The following is a 24,960-nucleotide window of genomic DNA, read 5'->3' on the forward strand; positions in this document are numbered from 1 at the left end:
CCAGAGGTGCTCAGTTGTTGAGTGTCGTCGTGTGCAAAGAAAGGCTGCTGGTTCAGTTCCCAGGCAGGGCACAGACCTGGGTGTGGGTTTGTTTCAGTCAGAGCACATATAGAAGGCCAGGGACCAATGTGTCTCTCTTACAGGCATCTCTCTCTTTCCTCTCAGCATGTCTGGGTGAAGATTGTTTTAAGCCATTGGGCAGCCGGATGACTGTGTCCAGGGCCTTTTCCCTCAGCGGGCCCTCAGCACAGGAGAGTCTGAGGCTAGCTACTCCTCACCTCACTTGGAAGAATGGCTGCATGTAATGTCTGTAAAATAGAGGGCAGAGGAAATACAGGAAGGCTGCTCTCAGCAGCGCTGGGACTCAGCCACGCCATCCCGAACACCTTATCCATTAATGTGCCAGAGGTCATTTGTTCCTTTGTTCATTGAGAGGCACTGAGTTGTGTGTGTGTGTGTGAGGGGGTCCTTAGGCGGGGGCTGACAGGAGTTTTAGGGGCCAGTAGCCTGAGCACCTACCCTGTCTGTGGCTACATTTCCTTGTCTGCAGCGGGATATTGACAGTCCCCAACCTCTGTGACCTTAATTTCTCATCCACTCATTGGGGATAGCAGAGGGTGCCCTCGTGAGTTTAATGTGAGATTACACGAGGACAGCCTGGCTGGCTGCAGGGGCTCCTAAATGGGTGTTCCTCTTCCATCCCGCCCTGGCCTCTGCAAGAAGAGAACCTAACAGGCTGTGTCTGTCCTTCCTTGCAGAAGTGGTCAACCAGAGGGCCCTGTATTTCTTCAACCTGACTTCCATGCAGGACTCGGAAATGATCCTCATGGCCACATTCCACTTCTACTCGGAGCCGCGGGGCCCCGGGCTCACGAGGTGCCCTGCAAGCAGTGGGCCAAGAATGCGTCCTGCCGCCTGCTGCCCCCAGGCCCGCCCGCCCGCCGCCACCTGCTCTTCCGCAGTCTCTCGCAGAACATGGCCACACAGGGGCTGCTCCGGGGGGCCATTGCCCTGGCTCCCCCGCCACAGGGCCTGTGGCAGGCCAGGGACATCTCCCCCATAGTCAAGGCGGCCCGCCGGGATGGCGAATTGCTTCTCTCTGCCGAGCTGGATTCGGGGGAGAAGGACCCTGGGGTGCCCAGCCCCAGTGCCCACGCACCCTACATTCTCATATATGCTAATGACCTGGCCATCTCAGAGCCCAACAGTGTGGCAGTGACACTGCAGAGATACGACCCATTCCCTGCTGGAGACCCGGAGCCTGGCACAGCCCCCAACAGTTCCACAGACCCCCGCGTCCGCCGGGCCACGCAGGCCACTGGGCCCTTCCAGGACAATGAGCTACCAGGGCTGGACGAGAAGCCAGCACAGGCGCCCCACGCCCAGCACAGCCACAAGCATGCACCATGGCCCAGCCCCTTCCGGACACTGAAGCCCCCCCGGTCAGGGCGCAAGGACCGCAGGAGGAAGGGCCCAGACGCGTTCCCGGCCTCCTCACAGGTGCTGCACTTCGATGAAAAGACGATGCAGAAAGCCCGGAGGAAGCAGTGGGACGAGCCGAGGGTCTGCTCCCGGAGGTACCTGAAGGTGGACTTTGCAGACATTGGCTGGAACGAATGGATCATCTCTCCCAAGTCCTTCGACGCCTACTACTGCGCGGGAGCGTGCGAGTTCCCCATGCCCAAGGTAGGCATCTGCCTAATTGTGACTCTCAGCTGTACCCAGCTAGCGAGTCCCTCTGCCTTGTGATGCTTCCTGTCTCTAAAACAGGGATAAAAACACCTCCCATCTACTGGGGCCTGGGGAGATGGGTACAGCCCCCAGATGGATGTGGTTGGGCTGTGCTTTTGAAAACGATGACTTGGTTGAACTAAATTTTAAATCAGAACGTCTCTGCCTTTGCAAAGGGGAGACCCCATCTGTAGGTCCATTCCCACAAGCAGCCATCCGCAGAGGATGCTGCCCAGTAGACAGGACAGGTCATCAGAGCTCCCACCTCACTGCAGCATCCGTGTCTGCAACCAGCACAGCTGGTTTCAGTGACCCCAGTGAGGACTCCGCCTCCCTTCCTCCCACGCAGGGCAGAGATCCACAGCACACCTCGCCCTCATGGTGCAGGAGTCTGCAGACACACACCGTGGGCTGCCTTGTTCCCCACCCTGGAAATGTTTGCAGCCTCACCTTCCCTCCATGCTGTTAGGAGGGCTGTGGCTCTGTCTGTCCACCTCCCACTGCCTGAGCCATGTGGCTCGTCGCCAGCTGATGCCGATCTTCGGCTCGCAGCGCACACTCCCCTTCTGCTTAGCTCCTCTGCTGAGTTCCGGGTCATGCCTTCCCGTCCAGGAAAGGAAGTCAGTGCATAAATCAAATTGGAACCTCCAGAAGTCAGCCAGCTGGGAAACCCCAGAGCCAGGCGCGGGCGCATTCCCCTGCTTGGGTATTAGGGGGCTTGTCCTCAAAGCCCTGCGTGCACCAGAGAAAGGGAGGGAGGTGCCCTCAGGACGTGTGTACAGGAAGGTCGGACAGAGTCAAGGCTCTCAGGCTCCAGCTGGCTGGCCCTGCATGCACCCTGTCACCTGGCTGGCTGCCTTCCCACCTTCCCTGACACCTGCCTGCATCCCGCAAATCAGAAGTCCCTCCCTCCCCCTCCCGCGCCCCCCCCCCCCCCCCCCCCAGCTTCCGACCAGCGCGCTGTGTCTTCAGCACAGTAACATAAAGCTCCGGTCCAGCTGAATCCTGCTCCCCAGGTCAGAGGTGCTTTGGAGAAGTGTTCTGGGTTTGCGGCTATGCCCGAGCCTCCTGGGTGTGCGAGGCTGCCTGGGGAGGAGACGAGCCTGCGCGGACCCATGAGCAGGGTTCCACGCCTGGCTGTCTTCCTGAGGCGTCTTGGTCAAGTTTCTTAGTCACTTTAAGTTTCTTCACCAGTGAAATGTAGGTAATAGCCACCCCCTGAGACTGATACGATGGCAAAATGGGGTGATGCAGGTGACGCAGCACTGACACCGCCGTCCGCCTTCCCAGGAAGTGTCAGTGTCCAGGCTGCCGTGTGCACACATATGCGGTTGCCCGTCAGCGCCCAGAGCGCCATGGCACAGGCATGCGGGACTCTTGGGACTGGAAACCGGGGCCGCTGTGGCCAGGCTGAACCCGCTGGGCATCCCTCTCTGAAGGTGCCTGCCCAGTTCCAGGTGCTCCTCGGGGATGGGTGACTAGCAGGTGCCCCCAAGCAGCCAGTGCCATGTCGGCGCTGTGACTGCTCTGAGAGGCCGGAGGGGCAGGAAGGCCTGAGGCTCTTGCAAACCTCCCAGGGACTTCGTCCGTGGCTGACTTCGGAGGAAAGGGGACCAGCCCTGAAATGGCACCTTTTCCTCTAGGTCAATGCCTTTTCCCAGGGCTGAGTGAAGGACCTGCAGACAGCTCAGTGGGTGGGTGAGGGCAGAGCGCTGCGGTAACCATGCTCCTTTCCCACTGCAGATCGTCCGCCCGTCCAATCACGCCACCATCCAGAGCATCGTCAGGGCCGTGGGCATCGTCCCAGGCATCCCGGAGCCCTGCTGCGTTCCGGACAAGATGAGCCCCCTTGGGGTCCTCTTCCTGGATGAGAACCGGAATGTGGTTCTGAAGGTGTACCCCAACATGTCTGTGGAGACCTGTGCCTGCCGGTAAGACCGGCTGCTCCAGGGACGGAACCCCCGGGTGCCCTCAGGGGAGCGGCCTCCGAGCCCTGGAGTGAGAGCTTGACTGGAGGTGCAGCTGCAAAGGCAAGGCCGCGCACAGGCACCCAGGAGGATCTGTCCCCAGGGCATTGTTCCGGGGCTTTTATTGCCAGTGACTGAGCCCCTAAAGAAACTCGACAGTCAGCCCAGCCTGAAGGCTGGCCGCCACGCATCCCTGGGCCTGAGGCCTGCAAACCGATCCTGTCCACACTGTTGGCTGCTGGGCATCATCCCCTGGCCTTCAAAGGAGACTGCACACCTGGGGCCTCGCTCCTCTCAGTGGAAACAGCCTCATTAAACAATCACTTTGGCCACATATTAATACTGGAAAACGGGCCCTAGCAATAGTAAAAACGGATGTTTCTTTCCCCAGATTCCACTGCAAAAGCTTTTGCAATCTGCACATGTAATCAATTTTCATTTCTTTTTCTTAATATATATTTTATTTTAAACAAAAAGGGGAGTTGTAACCATTCCGCACTGGTGATTGTGCTGGTTGTGTGCATTGTTTAAACATGCTTATTGAAATAACACGCAGCAGCACCCTGACCGGTTTGGCTCAGTGGATAGAGCATCGGCCTGCGGACTGAAGGGTCCCAGGTTCGATTCCATTCAAGGGCATGTACCTGGGTTGCGGGCACATCCCCAGTGGTGGGCGTGCAGGAGGCAGCTGATTGATGTCTCTCTCTCATCGATGTTTCTAACTTTCTGTCCCTATCTCTTCCTCTGTAAAAAATCAATAAAATATATTTTTAAAAAAAAAGAAAAAGAAAAAGAAATAACACACAGCAATATCTTGGAATACTAAAAAATAATCAAGATTTTTATATTTTTATAAATTATACTTTCTCTACTGTAGAGTGTGTGTGTTATGTGTTTTATGGAAAGCTAATAAATTAAAGGTACAGTGGTATCTTGAAAACTGAATATTACCCATTCCAAAATACTGACGGATCCCACCTGGGAGCACTCCAGCTGCATGGCTGCTGGGATCACCTTCGTTAAGGTCAGCTGAGACCCCATAGGCCATCTCTGCCCCAAACTGGGGAACCAGCTGCTCCTGTGCCCTCGAGTCCTCCCCACCCTCTGGTCCAGGCAGCAACGGCCCAGGCGGCCCAGCAGCCTCACGGAGCTTCTGCGCACTCCACCTCAGAGGGACACTGAACAGTTGGGAGGGTCTGAGACATCATGAGGAACCTCTGTGGTCGCCTGGTCCTGGCACTGGGGGGAGACTCAGGCGCGCAGTCTGGAGTGGCTCCTGCGGTGCTAGCGCTCCTGGGCCTGGAGGGCTGCTCCCTGGCATGTGGCAGAACGGCCACCCCTGTCCTCATCAGCAACCCATCCCAGAGCAGCTTCCTCGATGGCTCCCTTTTCTCTAAGTTTGCATGGTTTACAATGCTGCTTACAACCAGTGCAGAGGCGGATCGCCCGGAGTTTCGGCAGGAGAACCTGGTGTCTGACAGTTGTCTGGCTGGGCCCTGAGCAGATGGCAAGCCCCAGTCTTATTAGGAGGACATGGAGAAGCAGAGAGCAGGCCTCCAGTGGGGGGCTTAGAGGAAAGACGCCCACGGTGTCTGTCTTAGGCCAGGTCCCTGAGATCGGGGTTCCTCCACAGGATGCACGAGGAAGTCCCTCAGGAGAAACAGGTAAGGAATGGCTAAAGCAGCACTGGGGGGCTGGGAGCCGAGCGCCCCAGCCTCGCCTGGGTCCTGTGGGGAGCTGTGGCGCTGAACTACACCTGAGGGTTGGTCAGGCCTTGACCAGGGAGCTGGGTGTTCAGACCCCACCCCCGGCTGCCTCAGGAGGGGTGACGGAGGAACAGAAACTCCCAGCTCTCTGACCCCTGCGCAGGCCGCCTTGGAAGAAGGCTGCAGTGCAGCTCCTGGACGCAAGGTGACCAACAGAGAGAGTGCCCAGAGCAGGGAGGTGAGAGTCCTGAGGCCCTGGGCAGAGCCCCCAGCACTGCTCACACCTCAAAGATGCTCCAATGGCCCTGCAACGCTTGTGCACGCAGCTGCCTGGGCACACGGTCCTGCCTCTGGGCAGAGACCCGGGGAAATGAGGGCGTGCGTCCCATTTCTGCAGGCATGTTTGGGGACTGAACCATTCGCTGTGAACTGCTGGGGTGGCTCACATGGTCGGCTAGCTTAGCACTTGGTGTGCCATGTCTAAGCTTTTTTTGGGACAATAACAGGATATAAGTTAATAGGAAAGTAAGTACAAAGCATCAGGCCTGATAAGGCTCCCCATGCCTCCTTTCACGGTGTCAGATTCCTTATTTTCTCTTCTCCCTTCAATTTTCTCTCATCAAATTGCTCTCTTTACATTTCTTGGTGGAAATAGGGTGACCTATACTAGTTCTTTCTGTCATTTGCAGTTTCTGGGAGATCTTCCGAGTCACCCTGAATGCCTAGAGCTCCTTTGCTTCGTTTCTGGATTCGGGGGTGGAGGGAGAAGGCTGGGAGGGCACCCTGGGTGCTGCCATGGGCAGGGGACAGGTGGGACTCGGTGGTGACAACTTGGGAGTGTGGTGGGAGGAGCTGTGCCCTATGAACAGAAGGGAAAGCCTCGTGGCACCTTGCAGCCGCTTCCCAATCTGTGCCTTGGAAGCACAGGCTCAGGCTGGGTGAGGGTGCCCACGGGCCTTCCCAAGACAGGGGCAGTGTCAGCTTTGACACCAAGGCTGCTCCATCCAAGGCCACGCCTCCTGGCCCGTGGCCGCACTGCCAGCCTGTTTGGTTGTCCCATGGCACTGAATGACCTCACAGTAAAGCAAAGTTTAAAAGGAAACTTGCGTATGAAACAACTTTTTTTCCTTAAAACCAAAGTATCAACATCACACAAGAGGCTCCGGACAGAGCCCAGTGCATGGGTCCCTGTGGTTGTGGGTCTGGAGGCAGGAGTGGGTGGTTGCCACAGGGCCCTGCTCCTGAAGCGACATCCTCTGGAAGGGTGAGTCCATGTGACAAATACAACTGTGCAACTGAGAGCTGGCAATGTAAGGATGGGAGAAAACGGTGGAAGACGGATTCAACCATTCTCTTGAACAAGTGGGGAAACCGCGTCCAGATACCACCAGGTGCCTTGCCTGAGGTGTCCCAATAGTCATCTCTGTATGTCTAATTCACTCACAACATGCCATCAGCGCGGTCGCCTGTCACAGTGCTTCTCAGCCAGGATAGAGGCAAGCGCTGCGGGGGCAGGGGGAGGGGGCGGGGAGAGTAGTAGGTGGGGGAGTCAGCAGAGGTCTGGGTGGGGTGGGAGGGCGTGAAGGGCTCACAGGGAGAGGAATGGAGCGGCCCCCACCAGGATGGAAGGGCTGGACTCATTGGTGGCAGAAAGGCATTGCAGATCCCACTTGAGCAAATGCGTGTGGTGGCACCCATGCCAGGAGAGCTGGAGGGGTGGGGGGACGGGAAGGGCAGAACTGGCGCTGACTGTAAATTGTGCACGTAAACACGACATTTCAGCACGAGGCTCTTCCCTTACTAAAGCTGGAAGCATAAGCCCCCCTGACAAACCCACACTTCACTTCTGAGATTCCCCTCCCTTCCCTCTCCTGCCTGAGGGGTGATGCTTGGCCCAGCTCGGCCCACTCTCCTTCTCAGGTGGAGTTCGGTCCTCGCCCCGTCTCTCCCAGCAGCCCCGGGTGGGTGAGCAGAGGAATGGGCTGGTCATCATTCACTGCTCTAGCACCTACCAAATGCCAAGTCCCATGCTGGGCAGCATCTGCGACTTTACCTCCTGCGGCTCCTGTGGACTTCCTCTATCAAAACCAACCTGCAACTCCAACACGTCAGTCCCTGAAGGGCTCGGCCAGGTCGCCGAGCCCTGTTTCTGACTCAGGCCAAGACTTGCCCTTCTGACCAGCTCCCTGCTGGGGCCCAGTGACCACACTGTAAGAGCCACTGTTCTTATAAGTGTGCTCACCACCGGCACAGTCCTGAGATGGGGAGGCCACACTGTTCAAATGCCAAGAGGATCGCAGGGAGGCGAAGCTCAGCTGCGAAGCGGCCACCCCCTGCTCTGCCTGCTCATGCTTCCTTCTTGCAGCTTCTGTTCCTCTGAGCGGCGTGTGGGTGAGTGTGGGGCTTGAGAAGCTCACTGAGGGACTGGCGATGTCCTCGTTGCCATGCCTCCCGGGACAGCGGGAGTTCCTAACACCCTCCCCCCGCCTCCCCCTCCCCCACCCAGGCAGCTGCTTCCCAGAAACCAGGCAGATGGCCCCGCCCCCAGGAATGAAGGTTGAGCTCCATGTCTGCTGAAAGGATGGGCCTCAGCAATCCTTGAAATGAATGGATGAGTCCACCTGCCCTCTTACTCGTTAAATTTACGTCTCCCATAACAATTGCACAGGATGACCCCAGTTCTGCCACTCTCAAGTCCTGGGAGAGATGCTGTCATGGAGGCTTTGGTTAAAGTCACCACAGCACAGGAATGCTTACCATCTGGGCATCGAGTGTAGCTAGGACAAGGCTGAGCTGGCAGCCACCATCCTCAGCCTGGCCAACACCCCCGGAGCACCCTGAGTGTTCAAGGACGTACACAGCGATGAGCATGGAGGCCTGCCTGAAGGAGCCTCAGTCCACTGTGAATGCAGGGCCTCAGTGGCAAACCAAATTGCAAGAAGGATGTGCCACCCAAGCCAACAGCAGGCAGCAGTCCTCAGGCCCTGTGTAGTGGCTGTCAGACAAATCCAGTAAGTGCCGTTGCTCAGAATACACAGGCTGCTTGGCGAAGGGCGGTGCTGAGCAGAAACCGGAGGCCAGGCGGGACTGGCCCAGGTGCAGGATGGTGGGGAGGAGAGCACAAAGCACAAGGCATCGCTACCTGAGGCACAGCCAAAGCAGGGGCTCTGCAGAGGGGAGGACCGAGCCACCCCAGAACAATAGGAGCAGTGACGGAAACATCCGACTGCACTGACCAGAGCAGTAAGGAGTGCTTCCCCTGCGCCAGGCTCTGTGCCCCTGAGGGAAGTTAGGGCCTCTGGGGACCTCTGTGCCCTCCCTGGACACAGCGTGCCACCAAAACAACTCCCGAGCATAGCCCTGGCCTGCCGCTGTGAGAGATGCCACTGCTGTACCGTCTTGAAGGCTCATGTCCAGGCACTGGTGTGGCTCATGAAACGGGAAAATTAGTTCAGCTCAGCTGGCCATGCACATTAGCATGTTTGTTTATCAAGTTACTAAAGACTAGGGAGTACTCCTGGTGGGGGTGGTAAGACAGGTGCTCTTGACTCTGCAAAGGAGTGATTATTAAAAGAGCATTTCTGGACAGGGACTTTGCAATGCTTACCAGTATACTTTCATGTACATATTCCACTGCTGATGAGCTGTCAAGAAAATAATAGCAAATATAAACTATAACAATGTGCTTCACAACATTATCTTAATAGATAATCCAATCGCCCTGTAGTTGGCAATGTTAAATACATTCAGATATAACCAAACGGTTGGATATTGTTAAGTCATTAAAAATGTAGTATATGAAAGGGACTGGTGTAAAAAGAAGAAATAAAAAGGTAAGAAGGAACACAGACATAAAAAGTAAAAATGGCTACAAATAAGTTCCTTTCAATAATAACTTTAAACGTAAATGGAATAATGCTCCAATCAAAAGACATCGAGTGGCTGAATGCATAAAAAAAACACAACCCATATATATGCTGTCTACAAGAGACCTAACTCAGAACAAGGGACTCATACAGACTGAAAGTGAAGGGATGGAAAAACATCTTTCAGGCAAATGGAAATGAAAAAAAAGCTGGATAGCAGTACTTATTTCTGACAAAATAGACCTCAAAGTAAAGGCCATAACAAGAGATAAGGAAGGCCACTTCATAATAATAAAGGGATCGATACAACAAGAGGATATAACCCTGATAAACATATATGCACTCAATGCAGGAGCACCCAAATACATAAAAAAAAAAAAAAAAAAAAACCTTCTGGAAGATATCAAGGGAGAGATCGACAACAATATAATCATAGTAGGGGACTTTAATACACCACTGACATCACTGGATAAATCCTCTAGACAAAAAATCAGCAAAGAAACAGCAATTCTAAATGACTCACTAGATCAGATGGACCTAATTGACATCTTCAGAGCATTTCACCCCAAAGCCATGGAATATACATTCTTCTAAAGTGCACATGGGACATTTTCAAAAATAGACCACATATTGGGTCACAAACAAAGTCACCCCAAATTCAAAAAGATTGAAATCATATCAAGCATTTTCTCAGACCACAAGGCATAATATTAGAAATAAACTACAATAAAAACATTCCAAAAAACTCAAACACTTGGAAGCTGAATAGCATGCTATTAAACAATTATTGGGTTATCAATGAGATCAAAGAAGAAATTAAAAACATCCTGGAGACTAATTACAATAAAAACACAACAATGCAAATACTATGGGACACAATGAAAGCAGTCCTGAGAGGGAAGTTTATAGCTCTACAGGCCTACCTCAAAAAAAAAAAACAGGAAAAAATGGTAATAAATCATCTAACTCAACAACTCAAAGAATTAGAAAGAGAGCAACAAGAAAAGCCCACAGTGAGCAGAAGGAAGGAAATATTAAAGATCAGAGCAGAAATTAATGACATAGAGACCAAAAAATCAACACAAAAGATCAACAAAACCAAGAGCTGGTTCTTTGAAAGGATAAACAAGATTGATGAACCTCTAGCCAGGCTCACCAAGAAGCAAAGAGAGAGGACCCAAATAAACAAAATCAGAAATAAAAGAGGAGAAATAACAACAGACCCCACAGATATACAAAGGATTATTAAAAAATACTATGAACAACTCTATTCTAACAAACTAGACAACCTGGAGGAAATGGACACATTCCTAGAAAAATACAACCTTTGAAAATTTACTCAGGAAGATACTAAAATCTCAATAGGCTGATAACTATGGAAGAAATTGAAGCAGTCATCAGAAAGCTTCCAGCAAACAAAAGCCCGGGGCCAGATGGCTTCACAGGGGAGTTTTACCAAACATTCAAGGAAGAACTAAAACCTATCCTCCTCAGACTATTCCAGAAAATTCAAGAGGAAGGAACACTTCCAAGCTCCTTCTATGAAGCCAGCATCACCCTAATACCAAAACCACATAAAGATAACACAATGAAAGAGAATTACAGACCAATATCCCTCATGAACATAGATGCCAAAATCCTCAACAAAATTCTAGCTAATCGGATCCAGCAGTATATCAGAAAGATCATACACCATGACCAAGTAGGATTTATCCTGGGGAGGCAAGGATGGTACAATATTCGCAAATCAATAAACGTGATACATCACATAAACAAATTGAGAGATAAAAATCACATAGTCATATCAATTGATGCAGAAAAAGCATTTGACAAAATCCAACCCCCTTTCTTGATAAAAACTCTCAACAAAGTGGGAATAGAAGGATCATACCTCAACACAATAAAAGCCATATATGACAAACCCACAGCCAACATCATACTCAATGGGCAAAAACTAAAACCATTTCCCCAAAGAACAGGAACAAGACAGGGATGCCCACTCTCACTACTCCTGTTCAACATAGTGCTGGAAGTACTAGCCATTGCAATCAGACAAGAAGAAGAAATAAAAGGCTTCCAAATTGGAAAAGAAGAAGTAAAACTGTCCTTATTTGCAGATGACATGATACTGTACATAGAAAACCCTAAAGACTCCATCAAAAAATTATTAGACTTAATAAATGAATTCGGCAATGTAGCAGGATACAAAATTAATGTTAAGAAATCTATGGCATTTCTATACACCAATAATGAACTTACAGAAAGAGAGACTAAAAAAGCAATCCCATTTACCATCGCACCAAAAAAATTAAGATACCTAGGAATAAACTTAACTAAGGAGGTAAAAGACCTATACAAGGAAAACTACAGGACACTGAAAAAAGCGATAGAGGAAGACATAAACAGATGGAAGAACATACCATGTTCATGGATTGGTAGAATGAACATCATCAAAATGTCCATACTACCCAAAACATTCTATAAATTCAATGCACTTCCCATTAAAATACCAACGGCATATTTCACAGACCTAGAACGAACTTTCCAAAAATTCATCTGGAATAAAAAAGATCCTGAATAGCTATAGCAATCTTGAGAAAGAAGAACAAAGTAGGGGGGATCTCAATACCAGATTTCAAGGTGTATTACAAAGCCACTGTTCTCAAAACAGCCTGGTACTGGCACAAGAACAGATATATAAACCAATGGAATAGAATAGAGAACCCAGATATCGACCCAAACCACTATGCTCAATTAATATTTGACAAAGGAGGCATGAACATACAATGGAGTCAAGACAGTCTCTTCAATAAATGGTGCTGGGAAAATTGGACAGATACATGCAAAAAAAATGAAACTAGACCATCAACTTACACCATACACAAAAATAAACTTAAAATGGATAAAGGACTTAAACATAAGACAAGAAACCATCAAAATACTAGAGGAATCCACAGGCAGAGAAATCTCAGACATATGCCAATGCAATTTCTTCAGTGATACTGCTCCTAGGGCAATGGAAACTAAAGAGAAAATAAACAAATGGGACTACATCAAAATAAAAAGCTTTTGCACAGCAAAGGAAACCATCAATAAAACAACAAGAAAGCCCACTTCATGGGAGAACATATTTGCCAATGATATCAACAATAAGGGTTTAATCTCCAACATTTACAGGGAACTCATGCAGCTTAACAAAAAGAAGTTAAACAACCAGCATGGAGTTTAACCAGTATGAACAGTATGGTTTCCTCAAAAAACTAAAAATGGAACTCCCATTTGACCCATTGATCCCACTTCTAGGAATATATCCCAAGAAACTAGAAACACGAATCAGAAAGGATATATGCACCCCTATGGTCATAGCAGCACAATTCACTATAGCTAAGATTTGGAAACAGCCTAAGTGCCCATCAGCAGATGAGTGGATTAAAAAACTGTGGTACATCTACACAATGGAATACTACACTGCAGTGAAAAAGGAGTTGTTACCATTTGCAACAACATGGATGGAGATGGAGAGCATTATGCTAAGTGAAATAAGCCAGGCAGAGAAAGATAAATATCACATGATCTCACTCATTTGTGGAATATAATGAACAACATAAACTGATGAACAAAAATAGATCCAGAGACAGAGAAACATCAATCAAAACGTCAAACCTCAGGGATGGTAGGGGACAGTAGGGGTAAGGGGGAGAGATCAGCCAAAGGACTTATATGCATGCATATAAGCCTAATCAATGGACACAGACAACAGGGAGGTGGGGGTATGAATGGGAGGTGGGAGGTAGTGGGGGAATAAGGACACATATGTAATACCTTAATCAATAAAGAAATTTTAAAAAATAAAATAAAAAAATAAAAAGATCATAAAAAAATGTAATATATGAAAAATGTTTCATGGCAAGGGGAGATGCTTATATAACCCTTTAGTGGTATCTCCTTCTGGTGACTGGATCTAGGCCCCTCTAAAGAGTCATCCCAATGTGACTCTCATTCCTTGCTGCCAGCGACATGACCCCTGCCTAAGCCATTCAAGGCATTGCCTTGCCCTGGCCACAGGGATTGGCTGGAGTGTGGGCCAATGACCCAATGAGGAACAAGGAGACACCTGAGACTAACTGAGACTTCCTGGAAGAGAGGCTTTTGCTCCTCCCCCACTGGGTAGACCCGCTGAGCCTTCTTTCCAAGGCACACAGGGAGTGCGAAGACCACAGTGAAAGTCCCGTGAGTGGAGAGAACATCCCTGGAGCTCCGCCTGTGCCCGGGCCAGGCTCCTAAAGCCAAGCCTTCACCAGACTTGTCAGCTGTCATTAGTTAGCTACCATCGTTTTCTTAAGCCTGTTAGCACTCTCCTTTTCTGCAACCTGCAACAAAAGAAACTATATGGCACACTTCCACTTTTTAAAATTGTGTCAAAATACTAGTACACACAACATAAAAGTCACCATTTAAGTGTGCGGTTCAGTAGCATTTAGTACATGCTCATTGCTATGTAACCATCACCACCATCCGTCTCTAGAACTAGAATTCTGTACCCATCTACACTAATAAAAGAGAAAGATGAAAATTGACCACACCTTTGTGACACCTGCCAGCCAATCAGGAGTGAGTATGCAAATTAACCCAACAAAGATGGAGGGTTAATTTGCATACGCAGGCACGGAGTGAAGACTGAAGATTGAGGACTGAAGATTGAAAACTGAAGGCTCCACTGTGGCCGGAGCCAAGATTGAAGGCTGAAGGCTTGGCTTCGCTGAAGGCTGAAGGCTTGGCTTCACTGCGGCCCGGGTCCCAGTTGCCAGAGGAAAACCGGTGCCTGCAGCCAGGGGAAGGAAGGCCTATTGCATGAATCTTCATGCAACAGGCCTCTAGTTAATCAATAACGCCCCATTCCTCCTTCCCCTAAGCCCCTGGCAACCATGATTGTATGCATTGGACTATTCTAGAATCTCATATAAGTACACTATTTGTCCTTTTGTGACTGGCTTATTTCATTCAGCATGTCTTGAAGGTTCATCCATGTTGTGGCATGTGTCAGAATTTCTTTGTTAATGCTGAATTATGTTCCATTGCACGTGTATAGTGCACAAAGGAGGACATCACAGAGACCTGGGCAGGCACCTGGGCCAGCCAGGCATCCCAGCAACTTTGCACAGACAGCTGTGAGATGTCAGCCTATCGCCAACAGCAAAGCCAGGTGTCATGGAGAAGCAACAGCAGGCAGCACCTGCTGGAACCCCCTTTCTCCCCCTTCCCCTTACCCCCTATCTCTTCCCCCCCCCCCGCCCCCGCCTTCCAGCTTTAAGAAGCTGGGCTGACACCATCTCACCTCTGCCTTTTTGGTGAGTAAACCTACATGCACTTAGACAATTTGGGAAGGAGATGCCCTGAGAGAGGACAAACTAGACTTCGGCATAGCAGGGACCAGAAGGCTGCACACTTTCATTTGAAAACAATGTAGGAGATGTGAACATATTGATACTCTGGGTTTGGGGGGCAGATAATTCCAGAAATTCGAAGGCACGCTGCCCCGCACCATGCTGGGCACCTCACATCACAGTTCACAGAACCAGTGACTCCAAGCCTTGCTCCTGGAGCCTCCACGGTGAGTGTGGTGACTCCACACGTAAGCAAGTCCCCCATCCTCTACCTGAGATCCCCACTCCCCAAACCATCAGCAAACCTGCAGTTTCTTCTAACCCCTTTCATGGCAAAACCCGACCCAAATGGGTATGTGTTTCTATTGCTTCACTGCAGAAACATCAATGCACTTGACTGCAGGTGACTGTCCCCAACACCATTGAGGATGGCACGGTATGCATGCCCTACCACATCCCCCAACCGGAGCTCTCTGAATCGGAAAACACTCCAGGCCCAAGGGCTTCAGATAGGAGACTGGAGCTGTTTCTCAAAACATTAGCGGTGGGCAGGACTGCACGATGAGGTTGTAGTCTACTTACTTCTTCATAGTATTTTCATTCCCCACATTATCTGCATTGTGTACTACTGATATCATCAGAAAAGAAATCTGTAGGTGTTTCAAAAAGCATCAGGCCCCTTGAGCTTCCCCAAGCGCATTCGGGCCACCCCATGCACCCCCTGGCTTCTCCTGCAGCGGGAGAGATTTCTGGGCTGCTGCAGGGACAGAAGCATGGCGTGGGGCTATGGGGGCTGTGGGGCTGTGGGGGGTAGGGAGGTCCTGCGGGCTCCTCCAGCCCACCGCACTCCCCAGCCTGCTGCCCCTTCCTCAGTGCAGGAGTTAGTTCTTGCCTTGAGCTGGCCCAGTGCCCAAGAGGCTTCCTGCCCTTTTCCAAGCAGCAGTCCTGAAGTGACACCCTTTCCCTCCACCCTCCCCTGGCAGGGCCCCAAAGGATAGGGACAGCAAACCCTACCCAGGACTGGCTACTCAGTCTCCTGGTGTTGCCCTGTACTGGGCCTCTGACCTCAAGCTACCACAGTCCCTCCTCCATCTCCGGAAGCTGCTCAGCTCCTGCCACCCTCCCAGGAGCACCCCGCTACTGTGGAAACACTGCGTGCCAATGCTCCTTGGGGTAGACCCCTGAGGATTTTTAACGAGGCTCATTCTTTGCGTTGTTCAAACCCACACCTGATGGAAAAGGACAGAGTTTAAGTGTGGGCATGATGCTCTTCAAATAGTGCAGACCCTGGGGCCTGGCAGGAGGCTGTGGGCTGTGGCTGCTCAGCTTCCTCAGGCAGGGCCCATCCCTGCCATGCACCAGCTCAGAGCTCCACTCTCCTGCGTGTCTCCCAGGACGCATGGTTCAGTTGTCCTGGCTGAGGAATGTGGTCCAGGCACCACCTTCTGACATGAGCAAAGACCCACACACAAGGCCAGTGACAGAGCTTTTTGGGGTCCCTGGTGGCCAGCCTTGGGGAGCAGGCTGGGAGGCACAGGGCTTTCTCCTCAGCTCCCAGCAAAGTCAGACCTGGGCGAAGCGACAGGCAGAAAGCAGCCCTATCACGGACCAGGGTGTGCAGGGACGGCATGGGCTCCAGCATGTGTGCATCCACATCCAGCGACTCTCCTCTTAACCAGACGCTGAGAACATGGAACGACTTGCTCCGAGTCCTGCTGTGGGAATGAGGGAGGAGCTGGGTCGGAATCCTCGTCTCGCCTGACGCCAACGTCTCCTTGCCTCACCAAACCATGTGCCACCTCCTAGCGTGGTCTCTAATGCCCAGGAACCAGCGTGACAGATGAGCCCCTAGGCGTGAAGTGCGTGAGCCACACCTGCAGGTCCTGCCTCCACAGGGAGCGGGCCTCCCACTCCTGCCAGGGCGCAGCCAGTACCCGCTCAGCAGAGGTCTGCAGCAGCTCGGGGGATTGTGCTGCTTCTTTGTTTGGAGGATTTCTTGGTCGTGTTGTTTCCTGCATCCCTTGTTCCTGTGGCCCAGGAGATAGAGCCCATGTCGCCCTGTCTTGAGATTCCCCTGAACAGAACTGGCAAGGAAATGAGAACGATCCTAATTAGGGGCGATAACCCCGGAGAAATTCGGGTTCTTTGCAGCTGACCGCCCTGTGTGCTTGTCAGATGTTTACAGAGCCTTCATTAGCTTAGCGCTGCTCAGATAAGAGGTGGGAGCCGGCAACAGGGCCAGATAAGAAGCAGAGGACTTGGGGCGGTGGGGAGCCTGGGAACTGGCCGGTGCGCTGGGTGCAGAGTGGTCGGCAGGACGATGCGGGCCTGCTCTTCCCGGGCTCCTGCCCACACCCGCTAACACGAGGTGGCCAGCGGCCGTCTCCCGTCCAGGGGACCCCCGTGCTGTCCCAAGATGTGCCTCGGGGCGTTGTGGGTGGCCCTACCAGTGCTCTCCCTGCTGGCCTGCTCTGGGCAGGGGAAGCCTCTGGAGACCCGGGCCCGGGCGTCAGCCAGGGGAGATGCCCGACTGCCAGCGGCTGCAGGAGGCGAGCAGGCGGGAGGCGCCTTCGACCTGAGGCTGTTCCTGGAGAACATGAAGATGGATTTCCTGCGCAGCCTCAACCTGAGCGGGGTCCCTGCCCAGGACAGAACCCGAGCAGAGCCGCCGCAGTACATGATCGACCTGTACCACAGATACACCGCCGATAAGTCGTCCACCCCCGCGTCCAACATCGTGCGCAGCTTCAGCGTGGAAGGTAGAGTCCGCCCCCCAGGGCGCTGCAGGTCGGGGTCGGGGGACGTAGTGTCCACAGCTGCACTGCCCGCTATGGTGGCCACTGGCCACAGGAGGCTCTTTAAGTTTCCATATAAATTCATTAGAATGAAATCAAATGCGTAACTTAGTTTTTAGTTTCACTGGCTTCCATTCAAGTGCCCGGCAGTGGAGTGTGACTAACGGCTTCCCTGCAGGACCCAGCAGCTGGCCAGCAGGGTGTGCCCCTGGCACCTCTGTCCTGGGGGAGCCCCCCTGGGCCTGGGCCCCCTGGGCTCAGTGGGAGCTGAGGGCGTGGCTGTGCTCTCACCCCCCCTCCCTCCCTTTCCCCCCTTCCACCGAGAAACAGACTGCACATTGGGCCTCCAACCACTGGTATATTTTTAAACTTTGAGAGAACATCTCTCTCATGGAAAGGTATAGAAAATTCATATAAACGCTTCTGAGAGATTAACACTAGAGGACTACTTAATTATTTTCTAAATATATAAGAATGGCCCTGATTTAAGAGGACTGGAAGAGGACAAACATCGACTCAGGGCTTATGTCACTAATTCACACAGTGCAGGTGAAATGACTGAGCAGGGGGGCAAGGCTGGCAGATGCTGAGGGAACCTGCCCCGCTCTATTGGTCGGCAGCTGCACTGTGACCCAGGCCCCCCTGTGTGGCTGCGGGTCTCCTGCTGCGACATTCTCCCTCTGAACAGCCCACGTGGCACGGGCCTCTCTTCTCCGCCTTGGGCTGGAGCCCTGGAGGCTCCTGCAGGCCTTGCTCATGCCACAGCCGCCAGGCCCACTCGAGAACGCTGTGCTCACAATGCATGTCCAGCAGTGTCTGATTTCCTAATTGCCCAAAAGGAAAATCTAGATTTTATGTGAACCTGCTTGGTTTTTAAAACACTGGCTTTATTCTGTTACTACAATCTGCCAGCTTCTCACCAGGCCCCCAGGGTATGTTTGTGTCCTCTTTTTTAGGGCTTCTTTGGCTGGACCTAGCCATTGAATCCCATAGTCTGGGAGTCCAGTGCTTAGAGTCATCTTAGGGGCACCTCGCCCCACCCTCAGCATATCCGTGCCCTGGAAACAAGCACTCTGACCAGCCACAGCTCTGCCATTGGCCAGCACTCTGTAGAGGCCACGCATACTGCCCTTCACAGACTTCACAGACAGGGAGGGAGGGCATTTGCTTTGAGACATCTGACTGCAGCCCACAGCCATTATCAAGGCATGCCAGCAGGAGCACACGAGGCCCCTAGCACACTACTCACAGACCCTCATTGCTCGATATGCCAAAGCACCTCAGGAGTTCTGCCGGGACTCGAACAGCTATGAGGGGACCACAGAGAACTGTGCGAAAGGCCAAGTGCTTGCAGGGCAGGGCATGCACCGGTGGGGCGCAGGGCCTGGGGAGGACACAGAAATATTGACTGGGCATCTAGTATGAGCCAGGACAGTGTTGGCCAAGTTACATGCACCATCGTTTAAAATCATACACTCAAGATCAGCTCTCAGAAGAGGGCAGTTTCATTGCTGTTGTATTTGGCTCTTTTTTTTTAAAGTGAGGATCTTTGCAGAACATGAGCACTTTGGATGTTAAACACCCTAAACCCACTCCCACTCCTGTGAAAGTGAAATAACAATAGATCCTCGTGAATAGTCAAGTGAAATATATGTGCCAAGTCCCCACTGCAATGTGGGGCACCTGGTAGAACCTGGGCCTGTTCACTCCATTGCCAGCTTCTCCTGCATCTGCTTTTCTTTGCATGATTCTAAGTGTACCTTTCAGACACCTCTTCTACATTGAGGGCTTAAGTGAAACCAAATAGAGATTTGACAATGTCATCCCAGGTGCCCTTTCATCCAAGCCATGAGTCTCAGGTTGGTGTCATGAGCCAGACCCTCCCAGCAGATGCCCATCATTGTGTATTTGTATTTCAGATGCCATCTCTGTATCTGCCACAGAAGACTTCCCCTTCCAGAAACACATCTTGCTTTTCAACATCTCCATCCCTAGGCATGAGCAGATCACCAGGGCAGAACTCCGGCTCTACAGCTCCTGCCAAGGCCAGGAGACCCCCTCTCATGAGCTGAAGGGAAACATAGCCATTTATGATGTTCTGGGTGGAGCAGACACAGGGGACGCTTCTGCGGGAGCCAAGGCCTTCCTGCTGTCCCAGGACATCCGGGGCGAGGGCTGGGCGACCTTTGAGATCTCCAGGGCTGTAAAGCGGTGGGTCAGGGCTGACTCCACCAAGAGCAAAAACAAACTGAAAGTGACTGTGCAGAGTCACAGAAAAGGCTGCCACAAGCTGGATATCAGTGTCCCCCCAGGCTCCAGGAACCTGCCCTTCTTCGTTGTCTTCTCCAATGACCGCAGCAATGGGACCAAGGAGACCCGGCTGGAGCTCAGGGAGATGATCGGCCACGAGCAGGAGAGTGTACTGAAGAAGTTGTCCACCCATGGCCCAGAGGCGGGTGGGAACAAGGGCGAGGAGGACGTGGAAAGCCACATGGCCACGAGGTCATCCTTAGCCAGACGGAAGAGGAGCGCTGGGGCCAACAACCACTGTCAGAAGACCTCCCTGCGAGTGAACTTCGAGGACATTGGCTGGGACAGCTGGATCATCGCACCCAAGGAGTACGATGCCTTCGAGTGTAAAGGAGGCTGCTTCTTCCCCCTGGCCGATGACGTGACCCCGACAAAACATGCCATCGTGCAGACCCTGGTGCATCTCAAGTTCCCCATGAAGGTGGGCAAGGCCTGTTGTGTGCCCACCAAACTGAGCCCCATCTCTATCCTCTACAAGGATGACATGGGGGTCCCCACCCTCAAGTACCACTATGAAGGGATGAGTGTGGCAGAGTGTGGGTGCAGGTAGTGCCACCTGCGGGTTGGGGAGGCCAGGCTGGAGGGGTGTAAGGAGAAGTCTTGCGACAGGGACAAGGTCCATTTGCATGCCAGCCTGGAGAAGGAAAGGGAACTGTAACATCCTCAAGGTAGAACCTGCTCTCTCTCTCAAGGCCACCCCACGCATTCCGCTGGGTGTAACGCCAGGGGGGCAATGGCAGGGGAGGTAAGACCTGGAGAGAACAGGGCTGCCCGGAAGGGTTGTTGGCGTGGAAAGGGAGATGACAAAGGGGGAACAAGAAAAAAAATAATCCAGAGTCAGCAGAACACTCAGCAAGGTGAGCCAGAGGCGTCTAGACAGGTAGGTGATGTGTAGAGATTTATAGAAATTAAAGGCATGAAAAGGACTGAGGTTTATTCCAATAACCTCGGGGAGTGTGGGGGAAAGAAATGGACCATGTGCTTACACCAGTTATTTCACATCCCCACAACCCAGTGAGACAGGTGTTATGACCCCTAATTTATATACGCAGAACCCCAAACTCAGACAGGTCAAATGGCACCCATCAGTCATTTGACTCCACCTCACAGGTTTCCGTAGGACGATCTATTGCCCATGTCTAGGACCTTCCCAAGTGCCCATCACAGTGTGGCAGCTCACCTTGTAGCTAAAGATCAGTTAGATGCTGGGAGGTGAGGAGCGTGGGGCACTGGGCTGAGACTGGCCAGTATTTGCCAGCGGGACTGGTTTGCCGGTTACGTTCAGGGCATGTTCTGGCTGCTCAGTGTCTGTGCTGATGCAGTGGCCATTGCTTTTTAACATCACCCCAGAGTCACTGGGAACGTGCCCCTAAACCAACTGCAGGGGAGAGAGCAGGGCAGCGCACTTGGCCGCAGTTTGCACGGTGCCATAGCTACTGGGCCCCTGGCACGGTGCTTGTATGGTCAACAGTTCACACGGGCCACTTGCTGCCCATGCATTCAGGCCATGTGGTGGTTTGAGAGGGCAGACACAGTTGCCCTGATAGCTGGGGCCTGTGGCCTGCATCTCTGCAGTCCCTCACTCGGCATAACCAGCTCCCCAGCACAGGCTGTGCTGCAGCCTGGCCTCCGGAACGGTGATCTAGGCCGTGGTCTGGGCGTGGGCCGGGCCAGCCCTCACTGACCCAGGACACGGTCTCTGTTCTCTGTATTTCCTCCTCCTCTGACTCGAGTCTCACATGGAATGGGAGGGGGTGAGGAAGAGTCTGGAAGTGGTGAAGATTCCGCTCCATGGCCCTTCTGACCACTGGCCAGGGCCAAGCCCAGCAGAGGCCTAGAGAGACCTGGGCCATGCCCACTGGTGGAAGCTCCCAGTATCTTACAAAAAAAAAAAAAAAAAAAAGGGTTTTGTGCTGAATGTTTACATGGAGCCAATGAACAGCTTTAACATAAAATTGCAATGAAACATCATTGTTTGATTACTAGAGTTTTAGAAAACACGAATTCCTGGTACGACAGTGTGCTCAGTCATAAAGATGGGTGGTGGGTGTCCTCCTGTCCCAATGGCGTGTTTCCACGCCTGCATCCGAGTTTTACTTGGAAATAAAGTCAAACGTCTACTCTGTGGCCTTCTGTGGATGTGAGACCTGGGCCCAGGAGTCCCTCAGCCCCACACCCTGCCACCCCTCCCTACAGGCCCTTCTTTCAGTGGGTGGGCAAAGGGGAAGGGGTGGAGAAGCGCTGCTGTGGGGGCGGAGACACAGTGGACAGTAGCCCTGCGCCCTGCGGGGGGTGGACATGTCTGTGTAAGGGCTTGTGTGTGGCTATGCGGGCGTGGGCATGACATTGAATGCAGATATTTGTAAGTGACCAAGGATAATTAGCTGCCGTGCCATCCTCACCCTCTGCACGTGTTAGGGGAGAGAGGCCTCGCTCTTGCTAAGACACATATCTGGCCCTGCGTCACCTTCGCAGGGCGTGCTGGGCCTCACAGTTCCAGCATCCGCTCCACTATGTCCCTGCTCAGCTGCCCAGTGCCAGCCAAATGCCCTCCAGAATCACCCTGTTCTTGGCCTTCGGGTGACGGTCCGAGTCTCCCCATCCCCACTCCATAGCCCAAGTCCACCTGCTGGGACCCTGCTCTAGTGTCTCCCCTTGGCCCCTTTCCTGAGCCTCTGGGGGTGATCTTCCTGGCTCTGAGGAACACCAGTGCCTCTGTCACAGTTGTCACTGGCCTGGGATGGAGACCTGACAGCCTCTTGTCTTGAGCTTCCTGAGGCAGCAAGTCCCCCGGAACAAGGCCCGCGAGCCTCTGGTGTCTGTTGATGCTGGAGGGCTGACATGGCCTGTGGCTCAGGACAGACTGGAGTGGGCGACCTTGCAGGGACAGGACAGAGGACATGAAAGGAGCAGCCCCAGAAGTGTGCTCTAGCTGCATCTTCACCAGTTTCCCGTCCTGGTTCACCCAGCCAGAGATGGAAAGGCAACAGCACCACCATGTGGACTCTGCCATGTAGCACCTGCCCTATGCCTGAGGACCACCTTCACCACTGCAGGGTGGTTTCCTAACCATGTTCCTGTTTGCCACGTGAGAGCAGTGGCATTGCCATCATCTCACATAGCAAAGTGATGGCTTGGCAAGACTGAGGGCTGTCCTGAGCCCTTGTGTGACCTACTGTCCCGACCGGAGCAGGGGAGAGAGAGGCTCAGGGATGGTGAGCAGAAGTCACAGGCCACACAGAGAGACAGCGGGTGGGAGCGGAGTGGAGGGACTGTTAGGACAGCCAGAGAGGGAGGCCGGGGCACCCCCAGACCAGGCTGGCTCCGACAACAGACATTTATACCCCAACCTTTATAAGCAGAAAGGCCTCTGGCTTCAATTCGGGGCAATTCTGAAGGGCCCTTCTTGCTCCAGAGCTCCTCGGAATTGGCCGAGACCCCTGCTGCAGCTGCGTCGCCCTCAGCCTCTCCCTCTGCCCAGGGCAATGCCCGCCCCTCACCCCCTGGGACTATGAGGGACCAAACCCCAGCGATAGCTGAACAGTTGACTGAAGGGCAGTGCATGCATTTGGGGGGATAACGTGGAGCAAATAAAAGCCTGTGGCCCATGTGCAGCAACATGTCTAGATGTTAAAACCTAACACTGAGTGGGAAAGCAAGCAGCACAGCGAATGCCCAGCGTGATGTTAGCCACATCAATAAACCCCACACTGAGACTGCGTGCAGCCTAAGGAGATGCTTACACAGCAGGAAAAGCACCAGAGCACACAGCACAGGGCAGGAAGGTGAATGATGTCACGCAGTGGTGTCTCCACCATCACCCTTGCAGTAATTTCTTGATATATTTGTCCTCCCCCTTGGGAGCGTGATTTGTCTTGGGGTCCCCAGCACTGAGGCCAGGGGGACACCAGCATGAGGTTAGATAAATGCCCATTGCTTCTGCCCCTTACCTTGTCCAACCTGTGCAGGCACCACCATGTCCCTTACCCACTGTCAGCACCATGAGGCTGACGGGGTGAACAGGTGAGGAAGGCAGACTTCAAAGGCAGCTTGAACTTGCAGTCCCCACGTGCCTGGAGCCCGCACGCACTGTCCGCTCTCCCCGGGGCCGGGCAAGTGGGGCCTCGCACTAGGAAACAAAGGCCACCACTGCCCAGGCCAAACGGCTAGCACAGAAGGGAGGGGAGACCAGGCTCTGGAGAGCATGAAGCCACAGACATTGTGCGGATCTTTGACAACGTCAAGGTGCAGCCTTCCTGTGTCTTCAGATCTGGACAGTGAGTGGGTGCCCTCTGTGCTTTCCCATGACCCCAGCATCACACTCACTGCGGAGGCCATGAGGGCCCCACCTCCAGGGCATCCATGTCAGTGCCTGAACTGTTTTTCCTTTGCCTGGACAATGCTTCTGCCGGGCTGTGCTTGACCAGCCTCTCCCTCTGGCTCTCTGACCATCATCCGGTTTGCCAGGGATGGTCCTGGTTTATGCCTGCTGTCTCTGTGTAATTAGTATTAGGGCCCTTGTTGGACAGCATGTTACGTACATGGTGTCCATCGTCACAGATAGCTCAGAGGCTGACAGCAGAGGTCAGCTGGGAACAGCAGGGTGGTGGGAAAGGTATGGGGTGTGGAGTCACCTATTGGCTCATGGTTACATCAAGGAATAGGCTCATTGAGCCTTGATGTCCTTGCATATCACTCCAAAAAATGGCACACAGATGCTTCCTGCTACCTGGGGAAAGTTCACTTGGGCCCTCACATTTTCTGAGTAATGCTTAGGAAAACATCAGAGCCACTCTATTATCTTCTATTGCCGTTTTTGGCTCTGAGCCTTCATTTCTATATCCCCACCCCCCTCCCCTCTTCATTTTCTCTCCCTGTACCTAGTTTGGAAGTGAGGGTCCTCCCATGCACACACACCAGAGCTCCTCCATATGCTTGGGATCCAAACCTGAAACTTAGCCACGCTCTTGGGGCTCGCAGAGACATGCTCCACTTTCTTGCTCTTCCTGGGCCCAGGGGCCTCACAGACAAGATCCTGATGCCTGTTAATTATTGGGGTTCAGACATATACAGATATGTTTGATGGGCCTGGGGAAAGTGGACAAAAACATGCAGTAAGAACAGCTAAGTCTTGTGGGGAAACATCACAAATGAGGGTGGAGCCTGGAAGGCAAGCCCTTCTAGGCAGCAGAGTTTGGTGA

At 52.6% G+C, this 24,960-nt stretch overlaps 2 protein-coding genes across 2 annotated transcripts in view; both read left to right on the forward strand.

The window, feature by feature from the left end:
• The window catches only part of GDF10 (growth differentiation factor 10), a 10,420-nt gene extending 5,792 nt beyond the window's left edge, over nucleotides 1-4,628 (forward strand). Inside the window, 3 exon segments of the mRNA XM_080641252.1 lie at nucleotides 759-857; nucleotides 860-1,686; nucleotides 3,475-4,628. Of these exon segments, the coding sequence (XP_080497378.1) occupies nucleotides 759-857; nucleotides 860-1,686; nucleotides 3,475-3,666 (1,118 nt within the window). The 3' untranslated portion in view covers nucleotides 3,667-4,628.
• A 12,244-nt stretch (nucleotides 4,629-16,872) lies between these two features.
• Nucleotides 16,873-21,884, forward strand: GDF2 (growth differentiation factor 2). Its single transcript, XM_080641253.1, has 2 exons — nucleotides 16,873-17,413; nucleotides 19,369-21,884. The coding sequence occupies exons 1-2, from the start codon at nucleotides 17,071-17,073 to the stop codon at nucleotides 20,307-20,309; spliced, it is 1,284 nt and encodes a 427-aa protein (XP_080497379.1). The 5' UTR covers nucleotides 16,873-17,070; the 3' UTR covers nucleotides 20,310-21,884.
• Nucleotides 21,885-24,960: the final 3,076 nt, after the last annotated feature.

This window comes from Plecotus auritus (genome assembly GCF_963455305.1).
Source record: "Plecotus auritus genome assembly, chromosome: 9".
Lineage (NCBI taxonomy): Eukaryota > Metazoa > Chordata > Mammalia > Chiroptera > Vespertilionidae > Plecotus > Plecotus auritus.

Coding starts and splice junctions, on each gene's coding strand:
- GDF2 (XM_080641253.1), top strand. CDS start 17,071: ATGTGCCTCGGGGCGTTGTGGGTGGCCCTACCAGTGCTCTCCCTGCTG. Junction 17,414..19,368: donor GCGCAGCTTCAGCGTGGAAG/GTAGAGTCCGCC, acceptor TTTGTATTTCAG/ATGCCATCTCTGTATCTGCC.